At 30.5% G+C, this 21,418-nt stretch overlaps 1 protein-coding gene across 5 annotated transcripts in view; it reads right to left on the minus strand.

Moving 5' to 3' along the window:
* LOC108566546 (potassium voltage-gated channel subfamily H member 6-like) overlaps positions 1 to 21,418 on the minus strand; it is a 124,254-nt gene that overhangs the window by 38,494 nt on the left and 64,342 nt on the right. For 4 of the 5 annotated variants that reach the window (XM_017926477.1, XM_017926479.1, XM_017926476.1 and 1 more), the window contains exons 3-8: positions 13,938 to 14,087; positions 13,613 to 13,754; positions 7,390 to 7,638; positions 4,973 to 5,067; positions 4,770 to 4,909; positions 3,424 to 3,504 (exon numbers count right to left, since the gene is read on the minus strand). In XM_017926477.1, the coding sequence (XP_017781966.1) occupies positions 3,424 to 3,504; positions 4,770 to 4,909; positions 4,973 to 5,067; positions 7,390 to 7,638; positions 13,613 to 13,754; positions 13,938 to 14,087 (857 nt within the window). The remainder of the gene's footprint in view (positions 1 to 3,423; positions 3,505 to 4,769; positions 4,910 to 4,972; positions 5,068 to 7,389; positions 7,639 to 13,612; positions 13,755 to 13,937; positions 14,088 to 21,418) is intronic. The other variant, XM_017926481.1, reaches the window with a different exon arrangement.

Raw genomic sequence — 21,418 nt, forward strand, 5'->3', positions numbered from 1 at the left:
AAGAAAATTCAATAAAATGCAATACGACTGCATTGTCGAACATTTCCGAGTTTTTTTTTAGATTTCATGAAGACATTCAATATAATCGAAGTTATAAGATAATTTTAGGCTGCGGTTATTTTCAGTGAAACCAAAGATAAATCATAAAAATACTCCATTGATCTTAACGCCATCTTACGGGCTATGAAAATGTATTAAAATTGTTTTAGGATTTAAAAAAGAAATCCCCAATGAAAATAGAAATAACAATTTTAGTTAATAAAGTGGAAATATTAACAAGAACAATATATCTCGCATATTCCACACTATTTGAAACCGCACTGATCGAGGATAGGAGCACTATCTAGATATATTGTGTCCACCAATAATATTCACATGTAATATTAAAAGTTGTTACCTTGTGAATTGTTCCATTTTCATATAAATTGTATTTTTTTGTAAAATTGTGTAAATAGAATGAATTTCAACCTTTAATTGTAAAGGAATCATCTGAGTTCCGCAAACGGATTATAATCAAATTTAAATTCATTCTTACGAGGAAAATAGTTTCAGTTTTCGAACTGTCTTTAAGAACGAATTATGTTCGAGATTCCATCTCTTGTACAACACATTGATTCTATGTAAACCGAGAGAATAGACAAAGTACCAAAAAAATATGAAATTACTTTGTGATAATTCATCTTGTACTCACATAACTGTGTAAAATGAATTCCATTATATTAGTTATACAGCGTTTCTGGGTCACGTAACTATTCATCTTTTTAATTGGAAACACTTTGTTTGTTCAGTTCTTACTTGTATTTTTATTCTTCATGTTCATACCTCTTCGATTTAAAATTAAATATAACAAGAGATTTAATAGTAATTAAAATTCGAGCGTTAATTATAAAAAGAAGTAAAAAAGAAAACGCAGCGTTTTTTAATTTTCACTTTGACATGTTATTAAATATACGTTTAATGTATGCCGTATGTAGAAATGGAGCGAAGCTTGACATGCCGCCCCGAAGTGGGTCACACAACAATTTAAACAGATTACAAAACAGGTGAAATTTGTGGGCGTATAACTTGCCTTGCCTTTGTGCTTTCACCTTCAATGCGCTGCAAAAAATAAAAGGGTTGCAATCTTCCACGAGCATTCCAACTGTTGTACCGAATTAAATCTTTACTCAAACTAAGGAAAAAGTTTATATGTTCTATCTTGAATATGTTGAATATTATCAATTAATAAATTATTTTTTGTTGTTGTTATCTAATAGAAATTACATACTTTAATTATCGATATTAAATATAAATTTTAAGTTATATCTATTTTTTTTAAATATTATAAAGGTATTTATGTATTATGTAGGACAACATGATACAAATGGTAGTTTTTAGTTAGATGTTACTGAAAATTAACAAATGATACCATTTCATGTTTCAATTTACTGACAGCGTTGGCAGAGTGTCATCTTTTATGTCGTAGTTATATTTAAGAAAATTAACAAATAGCACTATTTCATGTGTCAAATTATTGACAGGTTGACAAAGTCGTAAAGTTGAAGTAAATGTTACTGCAAAATGTGTCAAGTTATTGCGTTGACGAGTGTCATCTTTTATGTCTAGATTATGTTTATGAAAATTAACAAATGGCACTGTTTCATGTGTCAAATTATTGACAGCGTTGACAAAGTAGTCAATATAGTTGTATTTCCAAATGACAATTATTTAAATACAAATCAGGTTGAAGTAAATGTTATTGCATAATGTGTCAAGTTACTGATAGCGTTGACAGAGTGTTATCTTTCTTGACTTAGTTATGTTTATAAAAATTAAGAAATGACACAATTTCATGTGTCAAGTTACTGGCAGTGTTGGCAGAGTGTCATCATTTATGGCTTAGTTATGTTTAAGAAAATTAACAAATGGTACTATTTCATGTGTCAAATTATTGACAGCGTTGACAGAGTAGTCCTATTTGTCAATATAGTTGTAGTTCAAAATGACAATTATGTAAATAAAAATCAGGTTGAACTAAATGTTTTTGCATAATGTGTCAAATTACAGCGTTGTTTCCACAATTTTGAATCTAGTGTTTGCAACGCTTCAGCTGCTTGTTGTTTCACTGTTGTCGAGTATGCCAATAGCCAGAACATTAATATGTGACTCCAGTCTATCTTGGTATCTACTACTAAATACTGGTATTGTATCCTTGACTATATCTATATGGATATTTTCGTAAATTTGTTTATTCTTGATGAACCATGGATCCCTAATAATATTTCTTATGCATTTGTATAATTTGTATATTCGATTTTCTGATTACGCAATTTAATTAATTAATAAACTAATTATCAGATAATTTAATTCAACATTTTTTTTATTAAAGTTTGTTACGAAATGTAATTAACAATATTTGGATTAATTGTAATCAGTTTATTTAGTAATCAATTGTAACTGGTATCACGTTTCGCCTGTTTTGTGTGTAAATTCGTTACATCGATCATGATTTACCTGTGCGTAAACTGTATAATTGTTGACTGTATTTAATTTGAAATCGATGGTGCAAACAAATAATGGATAATCGCAACTAGTGAATGTAGTTTGTTTGTTGAAGAGTTTTGCTGGATTAATTATAGAAGTTTGCTGGGTAACAACAATCAATGCTCGAAAGTCATTTATAACTACTTACTAATTAATACATATATACAATTTCTCTTGTTGTCATGTTACATTTAATGTCTACAGTTTTATTTTACTGTAATTATGAGAAGTTTGCAGAGTTTATGGAACAATGAACAACTATTTCAATCGCACGATGTGTTATGGATTTGTAATTGCAATTGAAATGTGAATACCAGTTCCATTTTAAAACATGTCTGAATTTATTATTTCTAACAATAACGAACAATCTTCGTCCTCTCAAAATATCTTCTCAATGTTTTTTTATACCCGGCGCGTCCACAATATTAGTATATCATTGGCCGCACGATACAACGAAAATAAATCGATCAATGTCCTCTGTACATATTTAAATAAAGCATTTTGTTTTCGATGTTGTTTCATCCGGGAGACAAATTTGTTGTTTTTTCTGTGTGTGTTTTGTATCTATTCTCTGACATTGACACTGTATGCATTATTCGGTTGGAGTTTAACATGTAAATAATACAGTGTTCTATAAATATTTAAAACTTAATGTTAAATGCATGGATTTTCGACTGTTGCAGCCAATACTTCATTAAATATTGTCCAATATTTTAACTATTTCTCTTGCATTAATGCTTGAAATACAGTTATAGTTTGATCAACGTTACCTCTAATAACGAAGCTTCGATACTTTAGTCAGATTTTCCGACTATTAGTTTATTTATTTCATATGTAAAATCTGTTTAAGAAATTTGAAAAGAAAAAAGTGTGATTATTACAATAACATAATTCACTCACCTGAGCTACTTTTTCTCCCATTTTTGGAGTGTGAAGTCCACTTTGGAAATATTTCGCTGACCCATTATCTTGCAGCGAAAACTAAAAGAAAATACAGATTACGTAAGTTTTCGAATGAATTGCATTTTGTATATGAATTATATGCGTTTATTGACATATATTATCCGCTAGTTATTTGGTGATGAATGTCTGTAATTAGGATTACGTAACATTGAAACGATCGACAGTAATTCTGTTGTAATTCAATTCGTGTCCAATTAAATTAACAATTTGATCAATCCATGTCATACGCACGATAACGTTTTAATCCAAATTTTGTATTTCATTGTGCCAATTAAAAATGATTGTAATTAAAAAAAAACATCATATTCCAAATAATGACCAACACACGAAGTTTGTAGTAATAGGGGTGAGTCTCATTAATTTACATATGAAATATAATTGAAATGGCTTTTTTGTAAACATTCTGCCATACTGGTGTTTATTCACTCCTGTTTATAATTTTAAATACACTCTATTCCGCTTAATTGGGACACCGGTTAATGGGGACAGCCGTTTACTAGGGAGAAATCCTAAAGAATAAAACTCTTAAAGAACGGCATGCGGTTCGACATCCTCAGTATGACTACTCCTGTTATATACTTTACATTACTGTAATCTAACTAAGCCACAATAAAACTTTTGAAGAGCCGCATGCGGCTCTCGAGCCATACTTTGGCCACTCTTGATCTATTATTTTGTACGTATACAATTTTTTAATTTGCATACGTATAGATTTGTGACTTGTTTTATTTTGTGCAATTTAATTAAATAAATTATTAAAAAACACTAAGCCTGTAACCTTTGTGGAACTTCGGATAATTGGGCCAGCCGCTTAATTGGAACAAAATATCTCGATGTCGGGACACATCATAAACGGAATCGACTGTATAGTTATTTTGCAAATTACGTAAAATAATTGAATTAAGATAAGCAAATGTATAAATAAAATGTCTTAGGGTAGAAAGGTCAAGAGCCCCTTGACTTTTTTGAAATTATGTATATTTATTTTGTTTTTCTATTACTGTATTTTATTTTTTATTATTATTATTATTAAAATGTTTTATCTCAATAAGAATTTAGCCTATTTCATTATAAGTTTAATGGAAGAAGTGTATGTCGTGTTGCAACGGTAGGCAACCAAACAAACAGTGCAAAAATCTATCAGCACCGTTGCAACTTTCAAGAGCCGCAACCAATTTCGCACGCGGAAAATCGATTTGTTTCAAATGTTAACGTAAATTGAAATCGGATGGATGTTAGATCTCTTATTTTCTATTGTGATTGTAAACATTTAGTAAACTTGCTTTTTGCTTCATCGAATCCGTCGTGGGGTTGCTCAGGCTGGGGCTTTTCCGATCGTGCGATGTAAAAGCAGTCTTGTACCTCTGTAGGTCACTTTCAGACGACACGTTGGGAAATTGCTTTGATAAATAAGGCTTTTGTGCTGAAATACAATTGAAACGATTAGTATTGTACATTAATAAACAAATGAAAACTGAAAACTTACAAGGATGAACCGTTGGGAATCCAGTTTTGAAACATTGTCTTCTAGCTATTGCATCTAAACTGGTTGCGTGGGCCACTCTGTTGGGGGTCAGCTGCCTAAAAAACAATATAGTATTGCATTAATTTATGAAATAACCAGTAATTATAATTAATTAATGCCAATCTTAATCTAATTTAGTTATATCTTTCATGTATGTTTAATAAATTACATTGAGAGTATTTTCAAGTATAGACAAAGCTGTATTGAAATGCGATTATGAAATATGTTGGATTTTTGATCATCTTTATAACAAATTTGCGTTGAAGGTTAGTAAATATTGAAAATTTAATTGCAGCGAAAACGCACCCTCGTACTTTTGCATATATCTTGATCTACGTGTTTTCTTTATACAGATATCCACCTACACTTGCAGGCGTCTAATAGTGTTTACTCGACAAACATCCTTACTCTACACACCTAAGTTTATGACTTCATTCCTAACGTAATATAATAATCCGGTTTTATTAACTCTAAACGATCAAATCAACATCCACTTCAATTCTATTTATAATATAATGAGTTTTTACTCATTTCAAAACAACTTTTTGACATTTGAGATTTCATTAAAATTATTGATTTATTGCTGTATATTTTTGACAAGTGAGCAAAAACTTTGTTTTTAAAGAATTTTAATCATGTCATTAAGTCATATAATAGAAGATTATAATAATTACGTTATCTAAAAAAAATATTTTATTATGTAATAATTATTTGTTACATAATACTGTTTTCTATCCTGGTTTTTGATAATAAAAAACTAAACTGACAATAAATATTCCACGATTTGACAGTTAACTACTGTCATAAATATCAATTCTTTTTGGTGTCAAAAACTGATTTCGTTTATTTGACCTTTAAAATATGATCTACCATAAAATCCGTAATGATTGAAATAATTTACACTTCATGCATTTTAATGAAGCTCGAGTGAGAACATCGAGTTGAGCCGAAGATTCTGTAAGTTTTTTTTTTCCTGCAACGTCGGATTGTGTAAATTTAGAGGTTTTATGGCTTTTCCAAAGCCCGAAAGACATTTTAGGATTTAGTGCCGGTTCGTGGGGACTTTCGTCATTCGACTATGCCGATTATTCTATATTTCTTCTAAACGAAAAAAACAACGATAAAACGTAGTTGTTTGTTTAAACTTTGTTAGCAACGCGAAACTTGCTAGGAAACAAATTGAAGTTATAAAAATTGTAAGTAACTGTTGTTGCATATAACATTTAAGTTGGTATAGACCGATTTGCAAATGTTTGATGGTATTTTTATAGGGTTGCCAACATCGAGTGAAGAAATATTTAAGGACGGCGCCTGCTACGAGAAAATTTTTCGTGGACGCTTTGGTATGAACTTAGTGAAACGTCAAATATCTTACGTCAATTACAAACTTAAACTTAATCATCCTTAAACATATTATAGCAAATGTGTATCGCAATTTATTTTGTAAAGTATTCATAAATTATGTCACAATGTCACGTGTTATTCTAGATTGCTTCCAAAATTATTAAAATATGTATAAGAAATGTATTGGCGTTTTAAGTTTGTAATATATTTCAGGTTATACTCAGTATAAATCAGTGGCGTGCGTAGAGACTAGACTGTTATAGATCATGTATGACCCACCGGTGGGTCATGTCGTCGTCGACGTGTTAAATAATTTTCGCAGGAAATAATCTGTGAAAATGAAGTACATTAATATATATTAATAATTTTATAATAATCCTCATAAAAGAAAATCCTCATAAACGAAATCTCCGGATCAAAAAGTCATTGTTGTCAACCCTATATTGATAGTGTAAATACTACCTACTCCTTACTTGGTATTTGCTAAGTAACTAATTTGAAAAGTAAGTACAGTGGTTCCTCGCTTAACGAGACAAATGTATTGTAAGAAAAATGACTCGATTAACGAGTAACGTTTAGCATAACGAGTGACAAGGAGAAGAGAAGTCCCAGATTGTGCTACATCATTTTTAAAACTTGTGTACACATATTATGTGTATTTTTGAATATGTTTTACTATACGAGTAAAAATCCGGAACAGATTAAAATTGTTAAACGAGGTTCCACTGTATGTATATTCGTGCAGCATGTCAATAAAAAAAACATCAAACCTTGCATATTCATATAATATTAAGTATCTAAGTTAAATACATGATTTAAGTTGGTATACATGCAAATATATCATTTTGTATATAACCATAATCTTTCAAAAATTATAAACATATAGGACAATAAATGACATATTAAATAAAATAATAAAAATCATGTAGTCTTGGAGAGACAGGAGCATTGCTTCGTGCGGAATTTCTCTGGGGTCGTCGGATGAAGTTTTATTTCATTTTGATCCTGGCTGGCTGCACTCAATATTGGATTACCTGGTGTTGTGATGTTGTCGCCCTCGTTCGACGCTCTCCCCTCTCTCGAAGGATGCTTGGTGACTTGCTGGGGCGCTGTGAGAGATGGTAAGCGCCGCGTATTCCCTGGCCTGCGGAATGGGGATGGTGGTGTGCGCCACGCCGCCGGAGGGTCCCATGCAAGAGGGACCCGTTGCCATCGGCGGTGCATCAGCTTTTGATACCCACGTCTGCTCCAAGATCGGCGTAGGAGAGTTCGACGTCAACGGACTGCAAAAGAAACAATTGCTCATTTCCAGGAATATCAACTTCCTATTGCTGAATCTACATTATACACTGGATCCTTGGTTTGCGAGCATAATTCACAATACAAGGTTCCAATGTAATTGTAAACGGATATGTCAAATATACATATTTGACACTTCAGTTTTAATGTCATCGAATTCAATGGCAACCAATAAGAGGTATACCAACTATGGTATTCCTCTTATCACATTGCAGACTAAATTCAATATGTTAAATACTACCACAGGTGTAGTTTTTTTCCGATCATCAAAATCTCATTTTCTAACACTACAAACTAGCTTCGTTATAACATGTTATGCTTCGAAACAAGAAAGATTTATTCACATTAAGGTGTTCGAGGTCTCTAACAATAGCCACTTTTGGTTTTCCGCTCAAATATTGGACTATCATACTATTACGTTTGAATTCCATCGCTGATAACTTTTTTTCCAAAAAAACTGAGATGCAAATGCTTCCGCAGGCTTATAAACAATAAAATCAGCTATCATTAGGCGAAAAATGGAGACAATGTTGCCAACGGTTCAATAGTTATAGCAGTTTAAAAGTTGGTTGCAGTTCAATTCGACCACCCTGTATATTAATACTTGTATCTTTTCGAAATCATTTTAAAATTTGCGAATTTCTTCCTTACTAACTAAATATTAAAATGAATCAATTCATAAAAGCGATATACAATCAACACAATCATCGTGTTAACACTTTGCAGAAAACGCAACAACCGGATGCTTCAGATCAAAGTGCCTTTTGCTTTTTCCATTAATCAGTGACGCGACGTAATTTAGGATTACACACATACATTAAATATCTTATTAATTACACTCATAATTTAAAAAAAAATATTTTAACGAATTAATTAATACGTTAAATCAAGTTTATTAACCAAACATAAATTGAATTTTAATGAAGGCTATAAGGAAACAAAATAAAATAATGGCGAAATTATACCGATTTTTATTTTGTTGTCAACACTGTAAATATGGAAAATTATGGTAAATTTATCTATCACTTAATAACGAGGCTATTTTGAATCTGCTTATCTGGTATTTATTCGTGTGTTTAAAATCGACCACCTGTTTTACCACAGTGGACGTAATCGTTAACGGGACTTATTTTTTTTCCTATTTGCAGGAGATTCATTGTATTTAGTTACATTTAGATTTAGTTATAAAAATCATGTTGGTATTACATTAATATTTTGTTTTCTAATCGAAGTTGGTAGCAATAAATCAATGGCAGTTTGAAACAAAATTGTTATATTAATTTGTCGAATAACAAACGGAGAAGATGAAATTTTAGAAGATTTTAGTACAAAACTAAAGTGATTATACTAATATATGTGTTTAATGAGTGTATAGTTATATAAACAATGTGTATAATGAACCACAACGTTTCAGAAGCAGTTAGTAGCAATAAATGTAAAGGTAAGGTTACAACCCAATTAAAAGTAGTCATTAAATTTTGGGAAATATTACTTTGAAATACAAATTACAAATATGAAATAAAGTAATTCTCACTTGTAGCAAACGTAAATCTATAATTGTACATTGATTATTTATTTATTGATCAGTAGTAAATATTTAGGTAATTTCAATTCGTTAGTCAATTTAAATTCATCAAGGCCTACGATGTTTATTTATTTCTTGTGTTTCCTGAAATGTAACTTTACTGCTTCCTTGAACGAATGTATGTTAGGTTTCTTAATGATTGAATTTTAGGTTTCTAATGAGCGTTTTGTTATGCAATAAATTTAGGATTTTTTATCTATACTATGAATATTTTTTTTTAGTTCAAAGCTATTCTTTCTACAAATCTTCTAATTTATGTTCTTGTTTCAAAGTATTTCGTCTTTGAAACAATATACAGGATTAAGTTGCAACTTTGGATACACGAAAGGGAAACACGGATCAAATTACTATCCATACAATACACTGAAAATTCTCAGCTAAATTACCTTTTGCGAATATTTTTACACGAAAGTTAAAATACAACACTTTGATAATGAAACATACTCAAGTTACACAAAAGGAGAAACTAAATAAAATGCATAATTTTAAGGCTTTTTAATTAGGTTAAAATTTATAGAAACAATACAGATTTTGCTTTCGATATCGATAATATTAAGCAAGACAATATTATCAATATTTAGTTCTATTCTCAATTATTAAACTTTAAACAAATATTTTATATCTTCGAAAACACGTTGTATTTATTAGAGATTTCATTAAGTCAAATGAATATACAGTGGAACCTCGCTTAACGAGTTTAATTCGTTCCAAAATTTCCGGAATTTTACTCGTATAGTGAAAAATAATCAAAAATACACATAATATGTGTACAGAAGTTTTAAAAATGATGTAGCAGTCGCGCAATCCGGGACTTCTCATTGTTATTCTTCATGCGAAAGGTCGCTCGTTAAGCGAGTCATTTTTCTTACAATTCATTTGCTCGTTAAGTGAAGGTCCACTGTACATGTAATTCAGGATAATTGTATATTTTTTTAATAGTTGTGGTGACGTAAATAGATAATACATTTTTAATGAGCGTATTTTGATTATATCAATACAAAAAGTCATTAACTACAGCCATATAAAATGTCTATGTAGCATGTAAATTTTATCCTAAAACAATATATTATGTTGTATAGAAGAGTCCAATAGTCGTTATGTTGAAATCTGTTTATTAGTTTATGCTCTATTAATGTTAATGTAATGTTAATATAGTTTAAAAAATACATTTGCTTCTTTTCTTATTTCCCGAGGTATCTTAGTATATCCATTAATACCATGCACGAATATTGTTGATCATATTTATTTCAGTTTTTTTTCTATCCTGATATCGTTTGGACCTCTGGTATGTCTTTTTATTGTTTTATATGGATATTTGGTCCTTACGTCCACTAAAAAAATATTTTCTTTCATAAAAACATATAAATATTTGAAAATCTTAAAAACAATTAATATTTCTGTTTAGACATAAACCAAATTTGTCACAAAATACATTTGTTTGTCCTTTACAACCTGTTTTTTTTTACAACAATTTTGAATTTCTTGGATAACTGGATAACTGCATTCCATCTAATCTTACATTTTTAGAAGAAAGAATAGTTGTTGGGTCCTTTTTCTTACTTTTATCATATACCTTTTGAGGAGATGATGAACATCGTCCTGTTTTCTTAATATTAGTTCCTTTTCCTTCTTTACTTAAGAATTCTTATATATGGGTTCGAAATTGCAAAAAATCCATGTGCTATTCCCAAAGATTCGAATTCTTTGCGATAAAGTATCCAGATACCATTTTCTTGATCTAATAAGGTAATGCTATATAAAATCCATCTTTTTAGTGCCGGTTGATAGACATTAGCGACATAATCTCTGTAAATACTAATATTCAACTAACCAAGAGTACACATATTTAGTACATGTAGTAATTTTATAATTATTTACTATAGAATCTGTGTTTACAGCAAAAAAAAACTGAAAATATCACTGCGTCATAATATACTAAACTTGTATATTATGTACTAAACATGTTACACCCGACCATTGCTCGAAAAATATTGTTCTGTCCCGCATACTGTTGTAGAAACGGTATGTTGCGAATTTGAAACATTCGGCGTTAAGAGGTAAAGTTGTTTTTTTATCTTGTTTCACTATACCGTGAGTCCATAGCACAACTTAGACGTGAAAATACTTATATGCCCATAATGCATTTCTCTAGGAATTATCTATTTTTTATAGCTCCAATCGCTGACGCAAATTAGTTTTTTTTGCATATTTGTGTTCTAACTTAATCTTATAACACCTAAGTATTTTTCATGTTTTACTTAATCTATTTCTATTTATTTTTGTATTTTAATTATTTATGTTGTTTTGTAGATATATTTCTTCTTTATATTCATACAGAGTACATATATTATCAGAAAACATGTAGTTAGTATAACATATATAGTGCAGGTGTGGGTAGCCAAAGTGTGGCTCTTCAATAGTTTTGTTGTGGCTATTATATAAAATATTTATATACACATTTTGATTGAGATTTTTTTTAAATGTTTGTACCAAAACTTTTAGGTGCGGCTTCCAATATTTTCAGGTAGGTAACACTATGGATTTTGCTGCAAAATGTCAACGTACTCATTGTACATCTCTTCTCTTATTTATTTATTTTTACTAACTTTGGTTTCGACTGCTTTGATATTATTGAAATTCCTTTCTTTCTTCAAAATAGTACGTATACTATCAAAATAAATACTATATAATTTTTGAAATTTAGTTTTCTCATCTGTAGTTATGACACCCAACTAAATATAATAACAGTGTAAACTAGGGGTTCGCAAAGATTAAAAATATAGTTTTCCCGTCTTGGATTATAAAACCATTTGAATATAGAAAAATGTAATTTTTTCTTGTAATAATTGAAGTAATTATTTGTTTTTGAGCTCTTTCTCTGTTTTGCGTTAGTAAACATATAAATTGAAATCTAATTTCACGGACAGAAACCTTCGGTTTTTGGAAATATTTAATTGCAAAATGATATTATTATTCAAAATGCAATATAAAAAAGGAACATACTTTTTGACATGTGTTTAATAAAAGTTGATTGTCATCTGTAAATATGTTGTAGTAATTCTACATATTCTTATGTGAACGTAAGTTTTGCAGCTTTGCATTCGTAAAACGGATTTGGTGCGATTCTGAAAGGCTTTAATCCAATAACGATTCACAAATATTAAACCGAGAGGAAATACAATCTTCGATGTATTGCTGGGGGGAATAATTGAGTTTGCCTAAGCTCCTCTGACACCTTGGTTGGATACAAGGAAAATATTTCCATTGCAGAGATGCCTGTGGTGAGATTGCACTGCACGGGCGCCGCGGAAATTGCTATAATTTTCCATCGACGGCCCTCAGGATGCAAAACAGCAAGAAAAAAAGACAACGACATGGAATTTACATAAATGTTTGTGTAATGCTTGCCTTTCGGAAACCGCTGTAATTGCTTGTTAAACCAAATCAATCATATTTGAGCAATTATGCATTGAAGTTCTTAATTTTTAAAGAAAAATGATGATTTGGAACAATACATCTTAGTATGTATTGTAAGAATATGTGAAATATTAAGAACTGCAAATTAATCAAAACTGGATATACGAAGTACGCTTATTTGATAACTTGTATGTGCAATTATGACATGCATACCAACTTAATCTAAAACATATCTATCTATTCATGCGATACATGCCACTAATTATTAATGAAAATATTTAGATTTACTTAGCTTTTTATTGCTCTATTCGATGACAAAAATAATGTATTATTCGTATTGTAACATTAATTGCATGTTTACCAACTTAAATGATATATGCTTATGATATTACGTAAGTAAATATGTAAGTGTATAGGAAAATATGCAAGTAAAAAGTGTTGATCGTCATACGTTCAGACGTTTTATTTATGAATCCCAATGATATTGTGGATTTTTATATTTAATATAAAAAATATTTTATTGTACGTTTACGACAGTCCGACAAAGGTTTTGATATCGAAACGAAATAAAAATGTAACCGGTTTAGTGTCCCGAATCGGATTTTAGGGTCTCTAAATTCTAAGAAAAGGTTCATAACAGGTGCTCGAAATGGTCGACAATTATCGACAAATTTCATGTGAAGAACGTTTCATTATTATTGCCTATTTTTGTATACAAAAAATATAAATACTGAAAATCAATCTCAGAATTTAAATGTATACAAAATAAACATAATTCTAAACTATGAAGAAAAACGTTTATCAAATAGATTGGCCATTAAACATATGAATAGTGCGACTTCCGCTGATATCCCGTAACGTACTATTTGAGGTCTTCAAATGTAAACAAATGTAAACATGGGTCATAAGTTATGTATTTTCTGGACGATGTACGTGTTGATTGTTTCTATGCTTACCATTGTTCCAATGTGTCGGCCTCTTCTTCGGCAGCAGTTACGTCACTCGGAGGTGTCAGATAACCGGCGATCCGGAGTCCTCTGCCGCGCAAATTCGAGCCGAGCCTGAGGCTGTGCCGGAACGAAGCTCTCGCCCTGTCAACTGGAAACAGAAGGAACTCAGACAAACAAAAAAAATAATGAGTAAGAGCAACATTTGTTACAGTTGGCTGCGAACAACAACAAAAAAGTTTATATATGAGGAAAGAAAGAAAGGAAGAGGAAGAGAAAAAGAAATGAATGGAATGGGATCGGATAGGGTCGAGTATTCGCGAAGTATTATTACATTTGCTCAATCTTGGTTTGCCGACTGGGCTGTTCTCCAAAGATGCGGATGGCGCCGCCGTCAGATCCTCGAAATTGATTATGATTAAACTGATGTCATCCACGTCGCTTCTGATGGGGGCTATCACCTCGGAACATAGGAACTTTGAACCTGAAACAAGCGAAAATATTCTCATCACTATACATTTCCCCATTGGATAAAAAAATCTTAATTGGTAAGCAAACACAACATCAACATTAAGCCATACTTGTCAAGTAATTTGTAATAATGAAAGAACAATTACTTTAATGGTATTAATACTTCTTACCTCGATAGAAAGTCTATACAAAAATATTGCACACAGTTAGCTATATTTTGGCAAACAATATAGTACAAGTAATTAAAATAAAACATGATTTATCAATGAAAATATTGATTCATTGATTGATTCATATTTTGTATGATTAAATATTAGTTTTACTCATGATATTAGAAATAAATATAATTTTCAATGTCTCAAAAACTAAATTGGTAATTGCACACATAATGTGAATAAACGATAGTAGAATTCAAGTATATATGTTAGTTTTATTCACGAACCAAGAATCATAATAAATACGCATAAGATATTTCACTTTTATAAAATTGAAAACTTGATTTTAGAAAGATGGAAATAAATTATTAAATTCATTTGTTTTTTCTTACATTGCATTTTTTTTTAATATTCAGGCATTAATCTCAACAGGTATGATATCAGGTATCTCGACAACTTGCATAAAACAAAGAAACAATTGCACGTAATCTTTTTTGCTATAAATAAACTTTGAAATGTCAGCCGTCAAAATATATAATGAGAGTTTAGAATGAAGTTGGCTAAAAGTACTAACTAAATGTGCTTGTGTCCGAAATAGATTGTCTTTTTACCAATACATATATTTACTGGTTTACATATAAACGTTAAGGTTTATAATTCCAATAAATTATTACATGGAAAATCACGAATTACACGTTTAACACATTGACGACGGCATGACCCACCGGTGGTCATTAATTATAAATAATAGTTTTGTTGCTATGTACGCCACTGATTTTGACTGAGAATAACCTCAAATATCTTAAGTCAATTATATTTTAATAATTCTTGAAGAAATTTAGAATAATACGTGATATTATGACATAATTTAGGCATACTTTACAAATTAACTTGCGAAGCATATTTGAAATTTTCATTCAAGTAGAATTGAATGAAAATTTCAATATTTTTCCCACAATTGTTATAAATTGCTTCAATATCATTAAAAAATGTATAAGAAAAATTTAAACGTTTAAAGTTATAATTGACGTAAGATATTTGACTTTTCACTCAGTCCATAGGCGTCCACGAAAAATTTTCTGGGGGCAGACAACCCTAAAAGCGCCGTCCTTAACGTGTTAAACGGTTAATTGCTGAGAATAATTTGAAATATTTAAATTGATTGGATACGAAAAATTTAAAAAAAGTCAATAATAAACGTTTCTTCATACATGATATGTCGATAATGGTCCATTTCAAGCAACTACTATGAACCTTTTCTTTGTCGCGCAAAAAAACACTGCATAATAAGTCTTAAAAAATACACATTCAAATTACACACCCTTCCCAAAAACTTACACTTAATTGTTAGAAAGTTGTAGGAAACAAATTATTAAATTTAAATTTTGTCGTGCTTTTAGAATTATGAGAACACTCATATTTTTTTAATATTCATGCATTAATCTCAGCAGCCATGGGGTATCTTGACAGCTACCCGTGATATATTTTTAAGCAACTTGCACAAAGAAAGAACAAAGAAAAGACGTACAACTTTTAAAGAAAAGTTTTAATGAGATCTTTTCGAATAGAGCAAATTGCTGAATTGTCCTGAAATTTTCGTATTATATTTAATAAAATATGATGTAATGCTGCGTTCACACTGTATGAGATTTCATATGAGATGAAATATTTGATCATATGAGATTTATATGTTTCTCAGGCCAAAACTGTGTGTTTACAGCTTTATTTTATCAAAATGTGTTCTATTCTTTTACTCCAAGGCCAATTTGTTTATTCTCGTGATAGCAAAAATATGATATCTTAGGGGCGAAGACTTAAGTCGATAGCCCTTTGGTCACATTTTGTTATAATATAATATTATATAATATTTCAACCTTAAAAAACACACTCAATGTTATTCAGTTATTAAATATTTTCTTTTACTTTCATTCACGTTTTACTTAATCACTCGAAAAGTAATAAATATAAAATATATATAAGGATATTAAAGTAATTTTCGTAGTATTAGCTCTTTTCAAGTAAGAAGCTTTCCAATTTGAAGAAATTAATTTTATGATTCATGTTAGGGATTATACAAAAACCGGTTTTCAAATCTCCACTTATATAATAGGAGAAATAGGATTATTACAACTTATTTATTATTTAATATTCACAAAAATTAAATAGAATTTATTGCGCATACAAAATTTTCAGAAATGAAAAAAAAAACTCTCCTCTCCTACTAAGCTGGGTGTAATCGTCTTTATAGCATTTAATAATTATCTGAAATATTCCTTCTTTTCTTTGTACCCTCTAACAATCCGATTTTTATTGTCTTGGGGCAGGACAAAATCACATCTTCAGAATCTTGATATGCTTTGGCTTGTTTTTCTTCTTCACCGCTTTTCATAAGCTTCTATTTAATACAATCTTGATAATATTTGTCTAATTGAAGATCTCACTTTTTGAAGAGCTAGTCGAAAAAATACGTGTTTGTCAAAACGTTCTGTGTATTTTGTAAAGTATTACTAAAACCTTAGAATTTCAGATTTCCATTTCACGCAACAGTGTCAACTTTTCATTAATTTTTTATTTTAAGTCTAGGCTCAAAAACTGTTTTTTAGTTTTAAAACCGACAAACCCTAATTCATAAAATAAACATTTGTTATAAAACTAAATTAGATACATTGTGTCTTTTTCTGATGTTATCCAGCCTTACCACCATTAAAATATGGACACCTTAGTTCTTTTCTTCAATTACATTTTCTTAGTAGTATCATAATGAAATGGGAATGGTGTTAACATGTGTATTATATACTATGTTCTTTGACTAGAGTTGACTAATTATATTTGTTTCTTGTTTGTAAAGGATATTAGTCACCAATTCAAGTACCATTTGTTGCTTATCATAAGTGAAATATCATGTATCTTTGTGGACACTTTATAGATAAGTGCATGAAATTAGTACTGGTAAGACTCACCCTGCATATCGAAATTAGTACACATTGACTACTACATTGATTTAGGTTTCGTTAGAACAACAAGAAACTGAACTCTTCGGGTTTAGCATAATATCGATACGATCTGTTTGCTTTGGTGCGTGTGTAAAAGAAAATATAGAATGGTAGAACTCCTCGGAAGGCTCCTTCCTCCAAAAGTACGCTCCCATTTCTCGCGCGCGTTGGCGATTTGTTCCAGAAGATCGATATACAACCAGTTAAACCGGCCACCTACCCACACTTTTAACGACCTGACCTGACCTAGCGCCGAAACTACCCACTCTCCCACACACACGCCAACCCCCAAACACGCTCCGACGATGCGAAAATCCTTAGGTCGCCCATCTCCCAAAGAGGGCGCGAAATAATTTCATCTTAATTCTGAAACCCCGAGGCCGGCCACCCCCGTCCCCGACGCCAAATTGATTATGTAATGCGTACTTAATTACTTTACGCCGCCGTCCGCAGATACAAAATGCGATCAATAATTAAAATTGCCTACGGGGGTTGAGCGACTACAAGAAAGAAGAGTGTGTATGTGTGTTAGAAAAAGACAAGGAAGAGAAAGCTGGCACCAGACGAAGAAGTGGAAAAGAGGGAAAAAAGGAAAATAGATAGAGCCTCCACAAGTTCATTACGAAGTTATTGATAGGCTTGGCTCGATGCCCTGTATCCCCCCAATCCTCTCTCTCTCACACACACACACCAAATGATTTTTTTCCCTGATGATTATTTCCCCAGCTAAAATAAACAGGAAGATTATATCACGGCATATTACGATGGTCTGTTTAGAATTACCGAAATGATTTATCCGTCTCGGATCATCGGATGCACACGGTTACGTTTTTGCCTAAGGTAAACAGATGCTGCACTTCTCTTTTTTTTTCATGCTCCGCCAAAGCCATCAGGATTTACTATAAAAATATACCGGAATGACAGTTATCGATCATAAACGGAATTTACCACCACTAGCCTTGACTTCATTTCCAATCATTTCAGGAATCACTCTGTATATTACAACTAGCCATAATCTTTAATTATTGTAACTTAAGTTCACTTTCGTCTTCTGAATCAGCGTTTCTCAAACTATGGGTCTGGTTACATTTCTAATGACAGCTGTTACCGTGTGTCAAGGTGAGGAACAGGTCAAATACTCTTAGCTCTCATAGGCAATCTCCCGTTTTTTTTTATAGAATCATATGTTACAATTAGGTCGCAGTACAACTACAAACAAATATGTTGGGTCGGGCCAAAAAGGTTGATGTTCTGAACATATAAGTGAAATTTTAAATACATTTTCTGCAATTTTTATTTCATATTTTAATTAATCTCTCTTTTAATGATATTGGTACTTATTGTTGTGGTCACAACCATAATAGATATTATAAAACTTTAATCTTAAAAAGCTAATTATTTTAAATAATTAGAGTAACTTCTATTTACAGCCATTTTGATACATCCCCGTTGCTCTTTAATTCTACTTCTTTAGTATTCTATATAAGATATTTTTAGATATTAGTTTGCTTGACTGTAAAGGTCTTAGGAACTATTACTTCTGTAGTTAAGAAAAAATCCGTTTATAGAATTAAATAATCTATATCTTTTAGACTCTATATATTTCAAAGAACCACACTAAAGGCAATAAGTAATTTTGAGAATCATCGTGTCAAAAATCATTAGAAATATTTTCATTTCCACGAATGAGTGAAGTAGATTATAAAATAATTTTATTTATTTGAGTAATCATAAATATATCATTAAATACTGTTAGGTATACGGACTATTTCATTTATAAAAAAACTTTCACTTTGTAAATTTGCTAACATTTTTTAGCATTAACAAAATATAAATGCGAAATCTCGAAATCAAACTGGAAACGATTAAGCTTTTCGAAGGGGGGAGAAGGATTAAAAGATTACGCTGTGGCTGTGAAAATGAAGCTCACACGAGAAGAAGAAAAAAAACGCCGCGAGGATTATATAATGAAGCACAAAAAGCCGATTATCGCAGAGATGAAAACTGTTCGAACGGAATTGTTCGCAACGAAAAGTAAATTGAATTTTGAAAGGTTTCATTGAATTTTATAATATGTAATGTTATGAAATTATACTAATAATGTATACATTATATAGAAAAAAAATCATGAAAGAATTTTAAAAAATGTGTAAAAAAATATAACAATATTAAAAATTCTTAGCTAAAAATGATTTTGTTCTAAAATTATTAATGTTTAAGAACATGTGAATCTTTATAATTGAATTATAGTGGAGTATTTAAAAACTAAGTTAATTTAAACTTAAGTGTACAGTGTACAATTGAATGAACAAGTGACGATCAAAGAGAAGTTCCGGATTGCACGCCTGCTACATCATTTTTCAAACTTGTGTAAACATATTATGTGTATTTTTGAATATCTTTCACTATACGAGTAAAAATCCGGAAATTTTGGAACGGATTAAACTCTTTAAGCGAGCTTCCACTGTATTTAAGTAGAATGTGTGTTCAATAATTAATAAGAAGTACAAAGTCTTTATTAATATTGTTTAGTGTATTAATCTCTTTATTACAGTCGATATTTCATTACATAATGGCACGGCGATGGGAGGATATAATGAAGAAGATTCCGAAGCGTAAGTTATCTGCATTATATAGTATTGTATTAAGCACATCTAACACTGAAACTTCATTAACCTCAAATAGCGTTATTAACTAAGACATAAAGTCATTCCGCGTTTACTAATTATTACTAAAAGCAACGCCAATTTGCGTTATACGTGATACACCATAAAACCATGTTTAGATAGTGTGCTTAAAGGAGGAAACACTAGTGCATCTAGATTTTAGATTAACTCCGATGCTAATCTCATTACTGCGCAGCTAAATCGGATATGCACTTTATTCATTTCACCGAAATAGTTAAGAACTGAATACAAGACTGTAATATTTTATTTTACTTATTTCAACTATTTGAAAGTCATAAAAAAATTTGATTCTTTTTTATATAATATTAATTCAGTTGGACATTTGATGAAATATTGAAGCAAAACCTTAAAATAAAGTGAAAAACTTGTGCAGATTATTATTGAGAAAACTATCCTATTTTTGTTTGTTACTTTTGATTTAACAGATCGTGTTTGGTTTCGTTTTGAAGCTCTGTTAGGAAAACAGTAATTAGATAATTTTCGATACATTTTCGATGAAGCACTCAAACCATCTGCAATATTTATGGAGACATCTTCAATCATTGAAAGTGCTGTAAATGTTTTCAAAAGTGGTGTGGAGTTCAAGGACAAAATTAAGGTTTAAGTGGATTTTTTGGGAATAATTCATTAAAAATATTAAAACCTGGTCAGCACTGTTATACCTAATTAGTAAGATTAAAAACTCAATTGCTTTAAAAATGATCAGTTTTAGTAATGATAATGTAAGACCACACGCAGCAAGGATTACGCAGGACAAGAGTGTTTGATATAGAAGTTCTGCAACATCCACCATATTCAAATAATATTACACCTTCAGACTATCACCTTTTTATGTCAGTAGAACATTCGATTCGTGAACAAAATATAAATGTTGGGCAAGTTTGAAATCGTCAGAACTTTACGAAAAAGGCATTTTTTTAGTTTTATCTTAAATTTATAAATTGATACATACATATTTTATTACTAAAGTCAATCAAGAATATTGGGAGAAATACTTCTAACAACTTAATAGTAATTATTTGAAGTAGTTTTAGTTCGGTATTCCTTGTCGAAGATTTACTTCTCGTCCAATTAATTAAAGTGTTGATGGTTTATGTGGTTAAGATGGAAATATGTCAAGTGGACGTTGCGACATTTGCAATTCGCATCTGACCGTTAAGTAACGAGTTTAGGGAAGAATTAACATTCCGAATGCGAAACTGATACAAGAAAATCCGTATCGCAGCGATTCAATTTACATTTGTCAATTTCTCTGTTGCAAATATATTCAGTAAAACTTTCATGAAATTAAACAGATTTATGTATATAAAATATATAGTTTTATAAAATGTAATGATTTTAAATGAAAATTGTATCAAATTGACCTATTTCACAAACTTAGAATTAAAGACAATCACTTTATACGAAAAGTTATTGATTTTACGTGAGTTTAAATATCAGAATTCATTGATTATAACAAGTTAACAATAAATTCAAAGTCACAAAATAGTAACATTCTGTTAAAATTAT

The sequence above is a fragment of the Nicrophorus vespilloides genome, unplaced genomic scaffold, assembly GCF_001412225.1.
Source record: "Nicrophorus vespilloides isolate i.1.1-1 unplaced genomic scaffold, Nicve_v1.0, whole genome shotgun sequence".
Lineage (NCBI taxonomy): Eukaryota > Metazoa > Arthropoda > Insecta > Coleoptera > Silphidae > Nicrophorus > Nicrophorus vespilloides.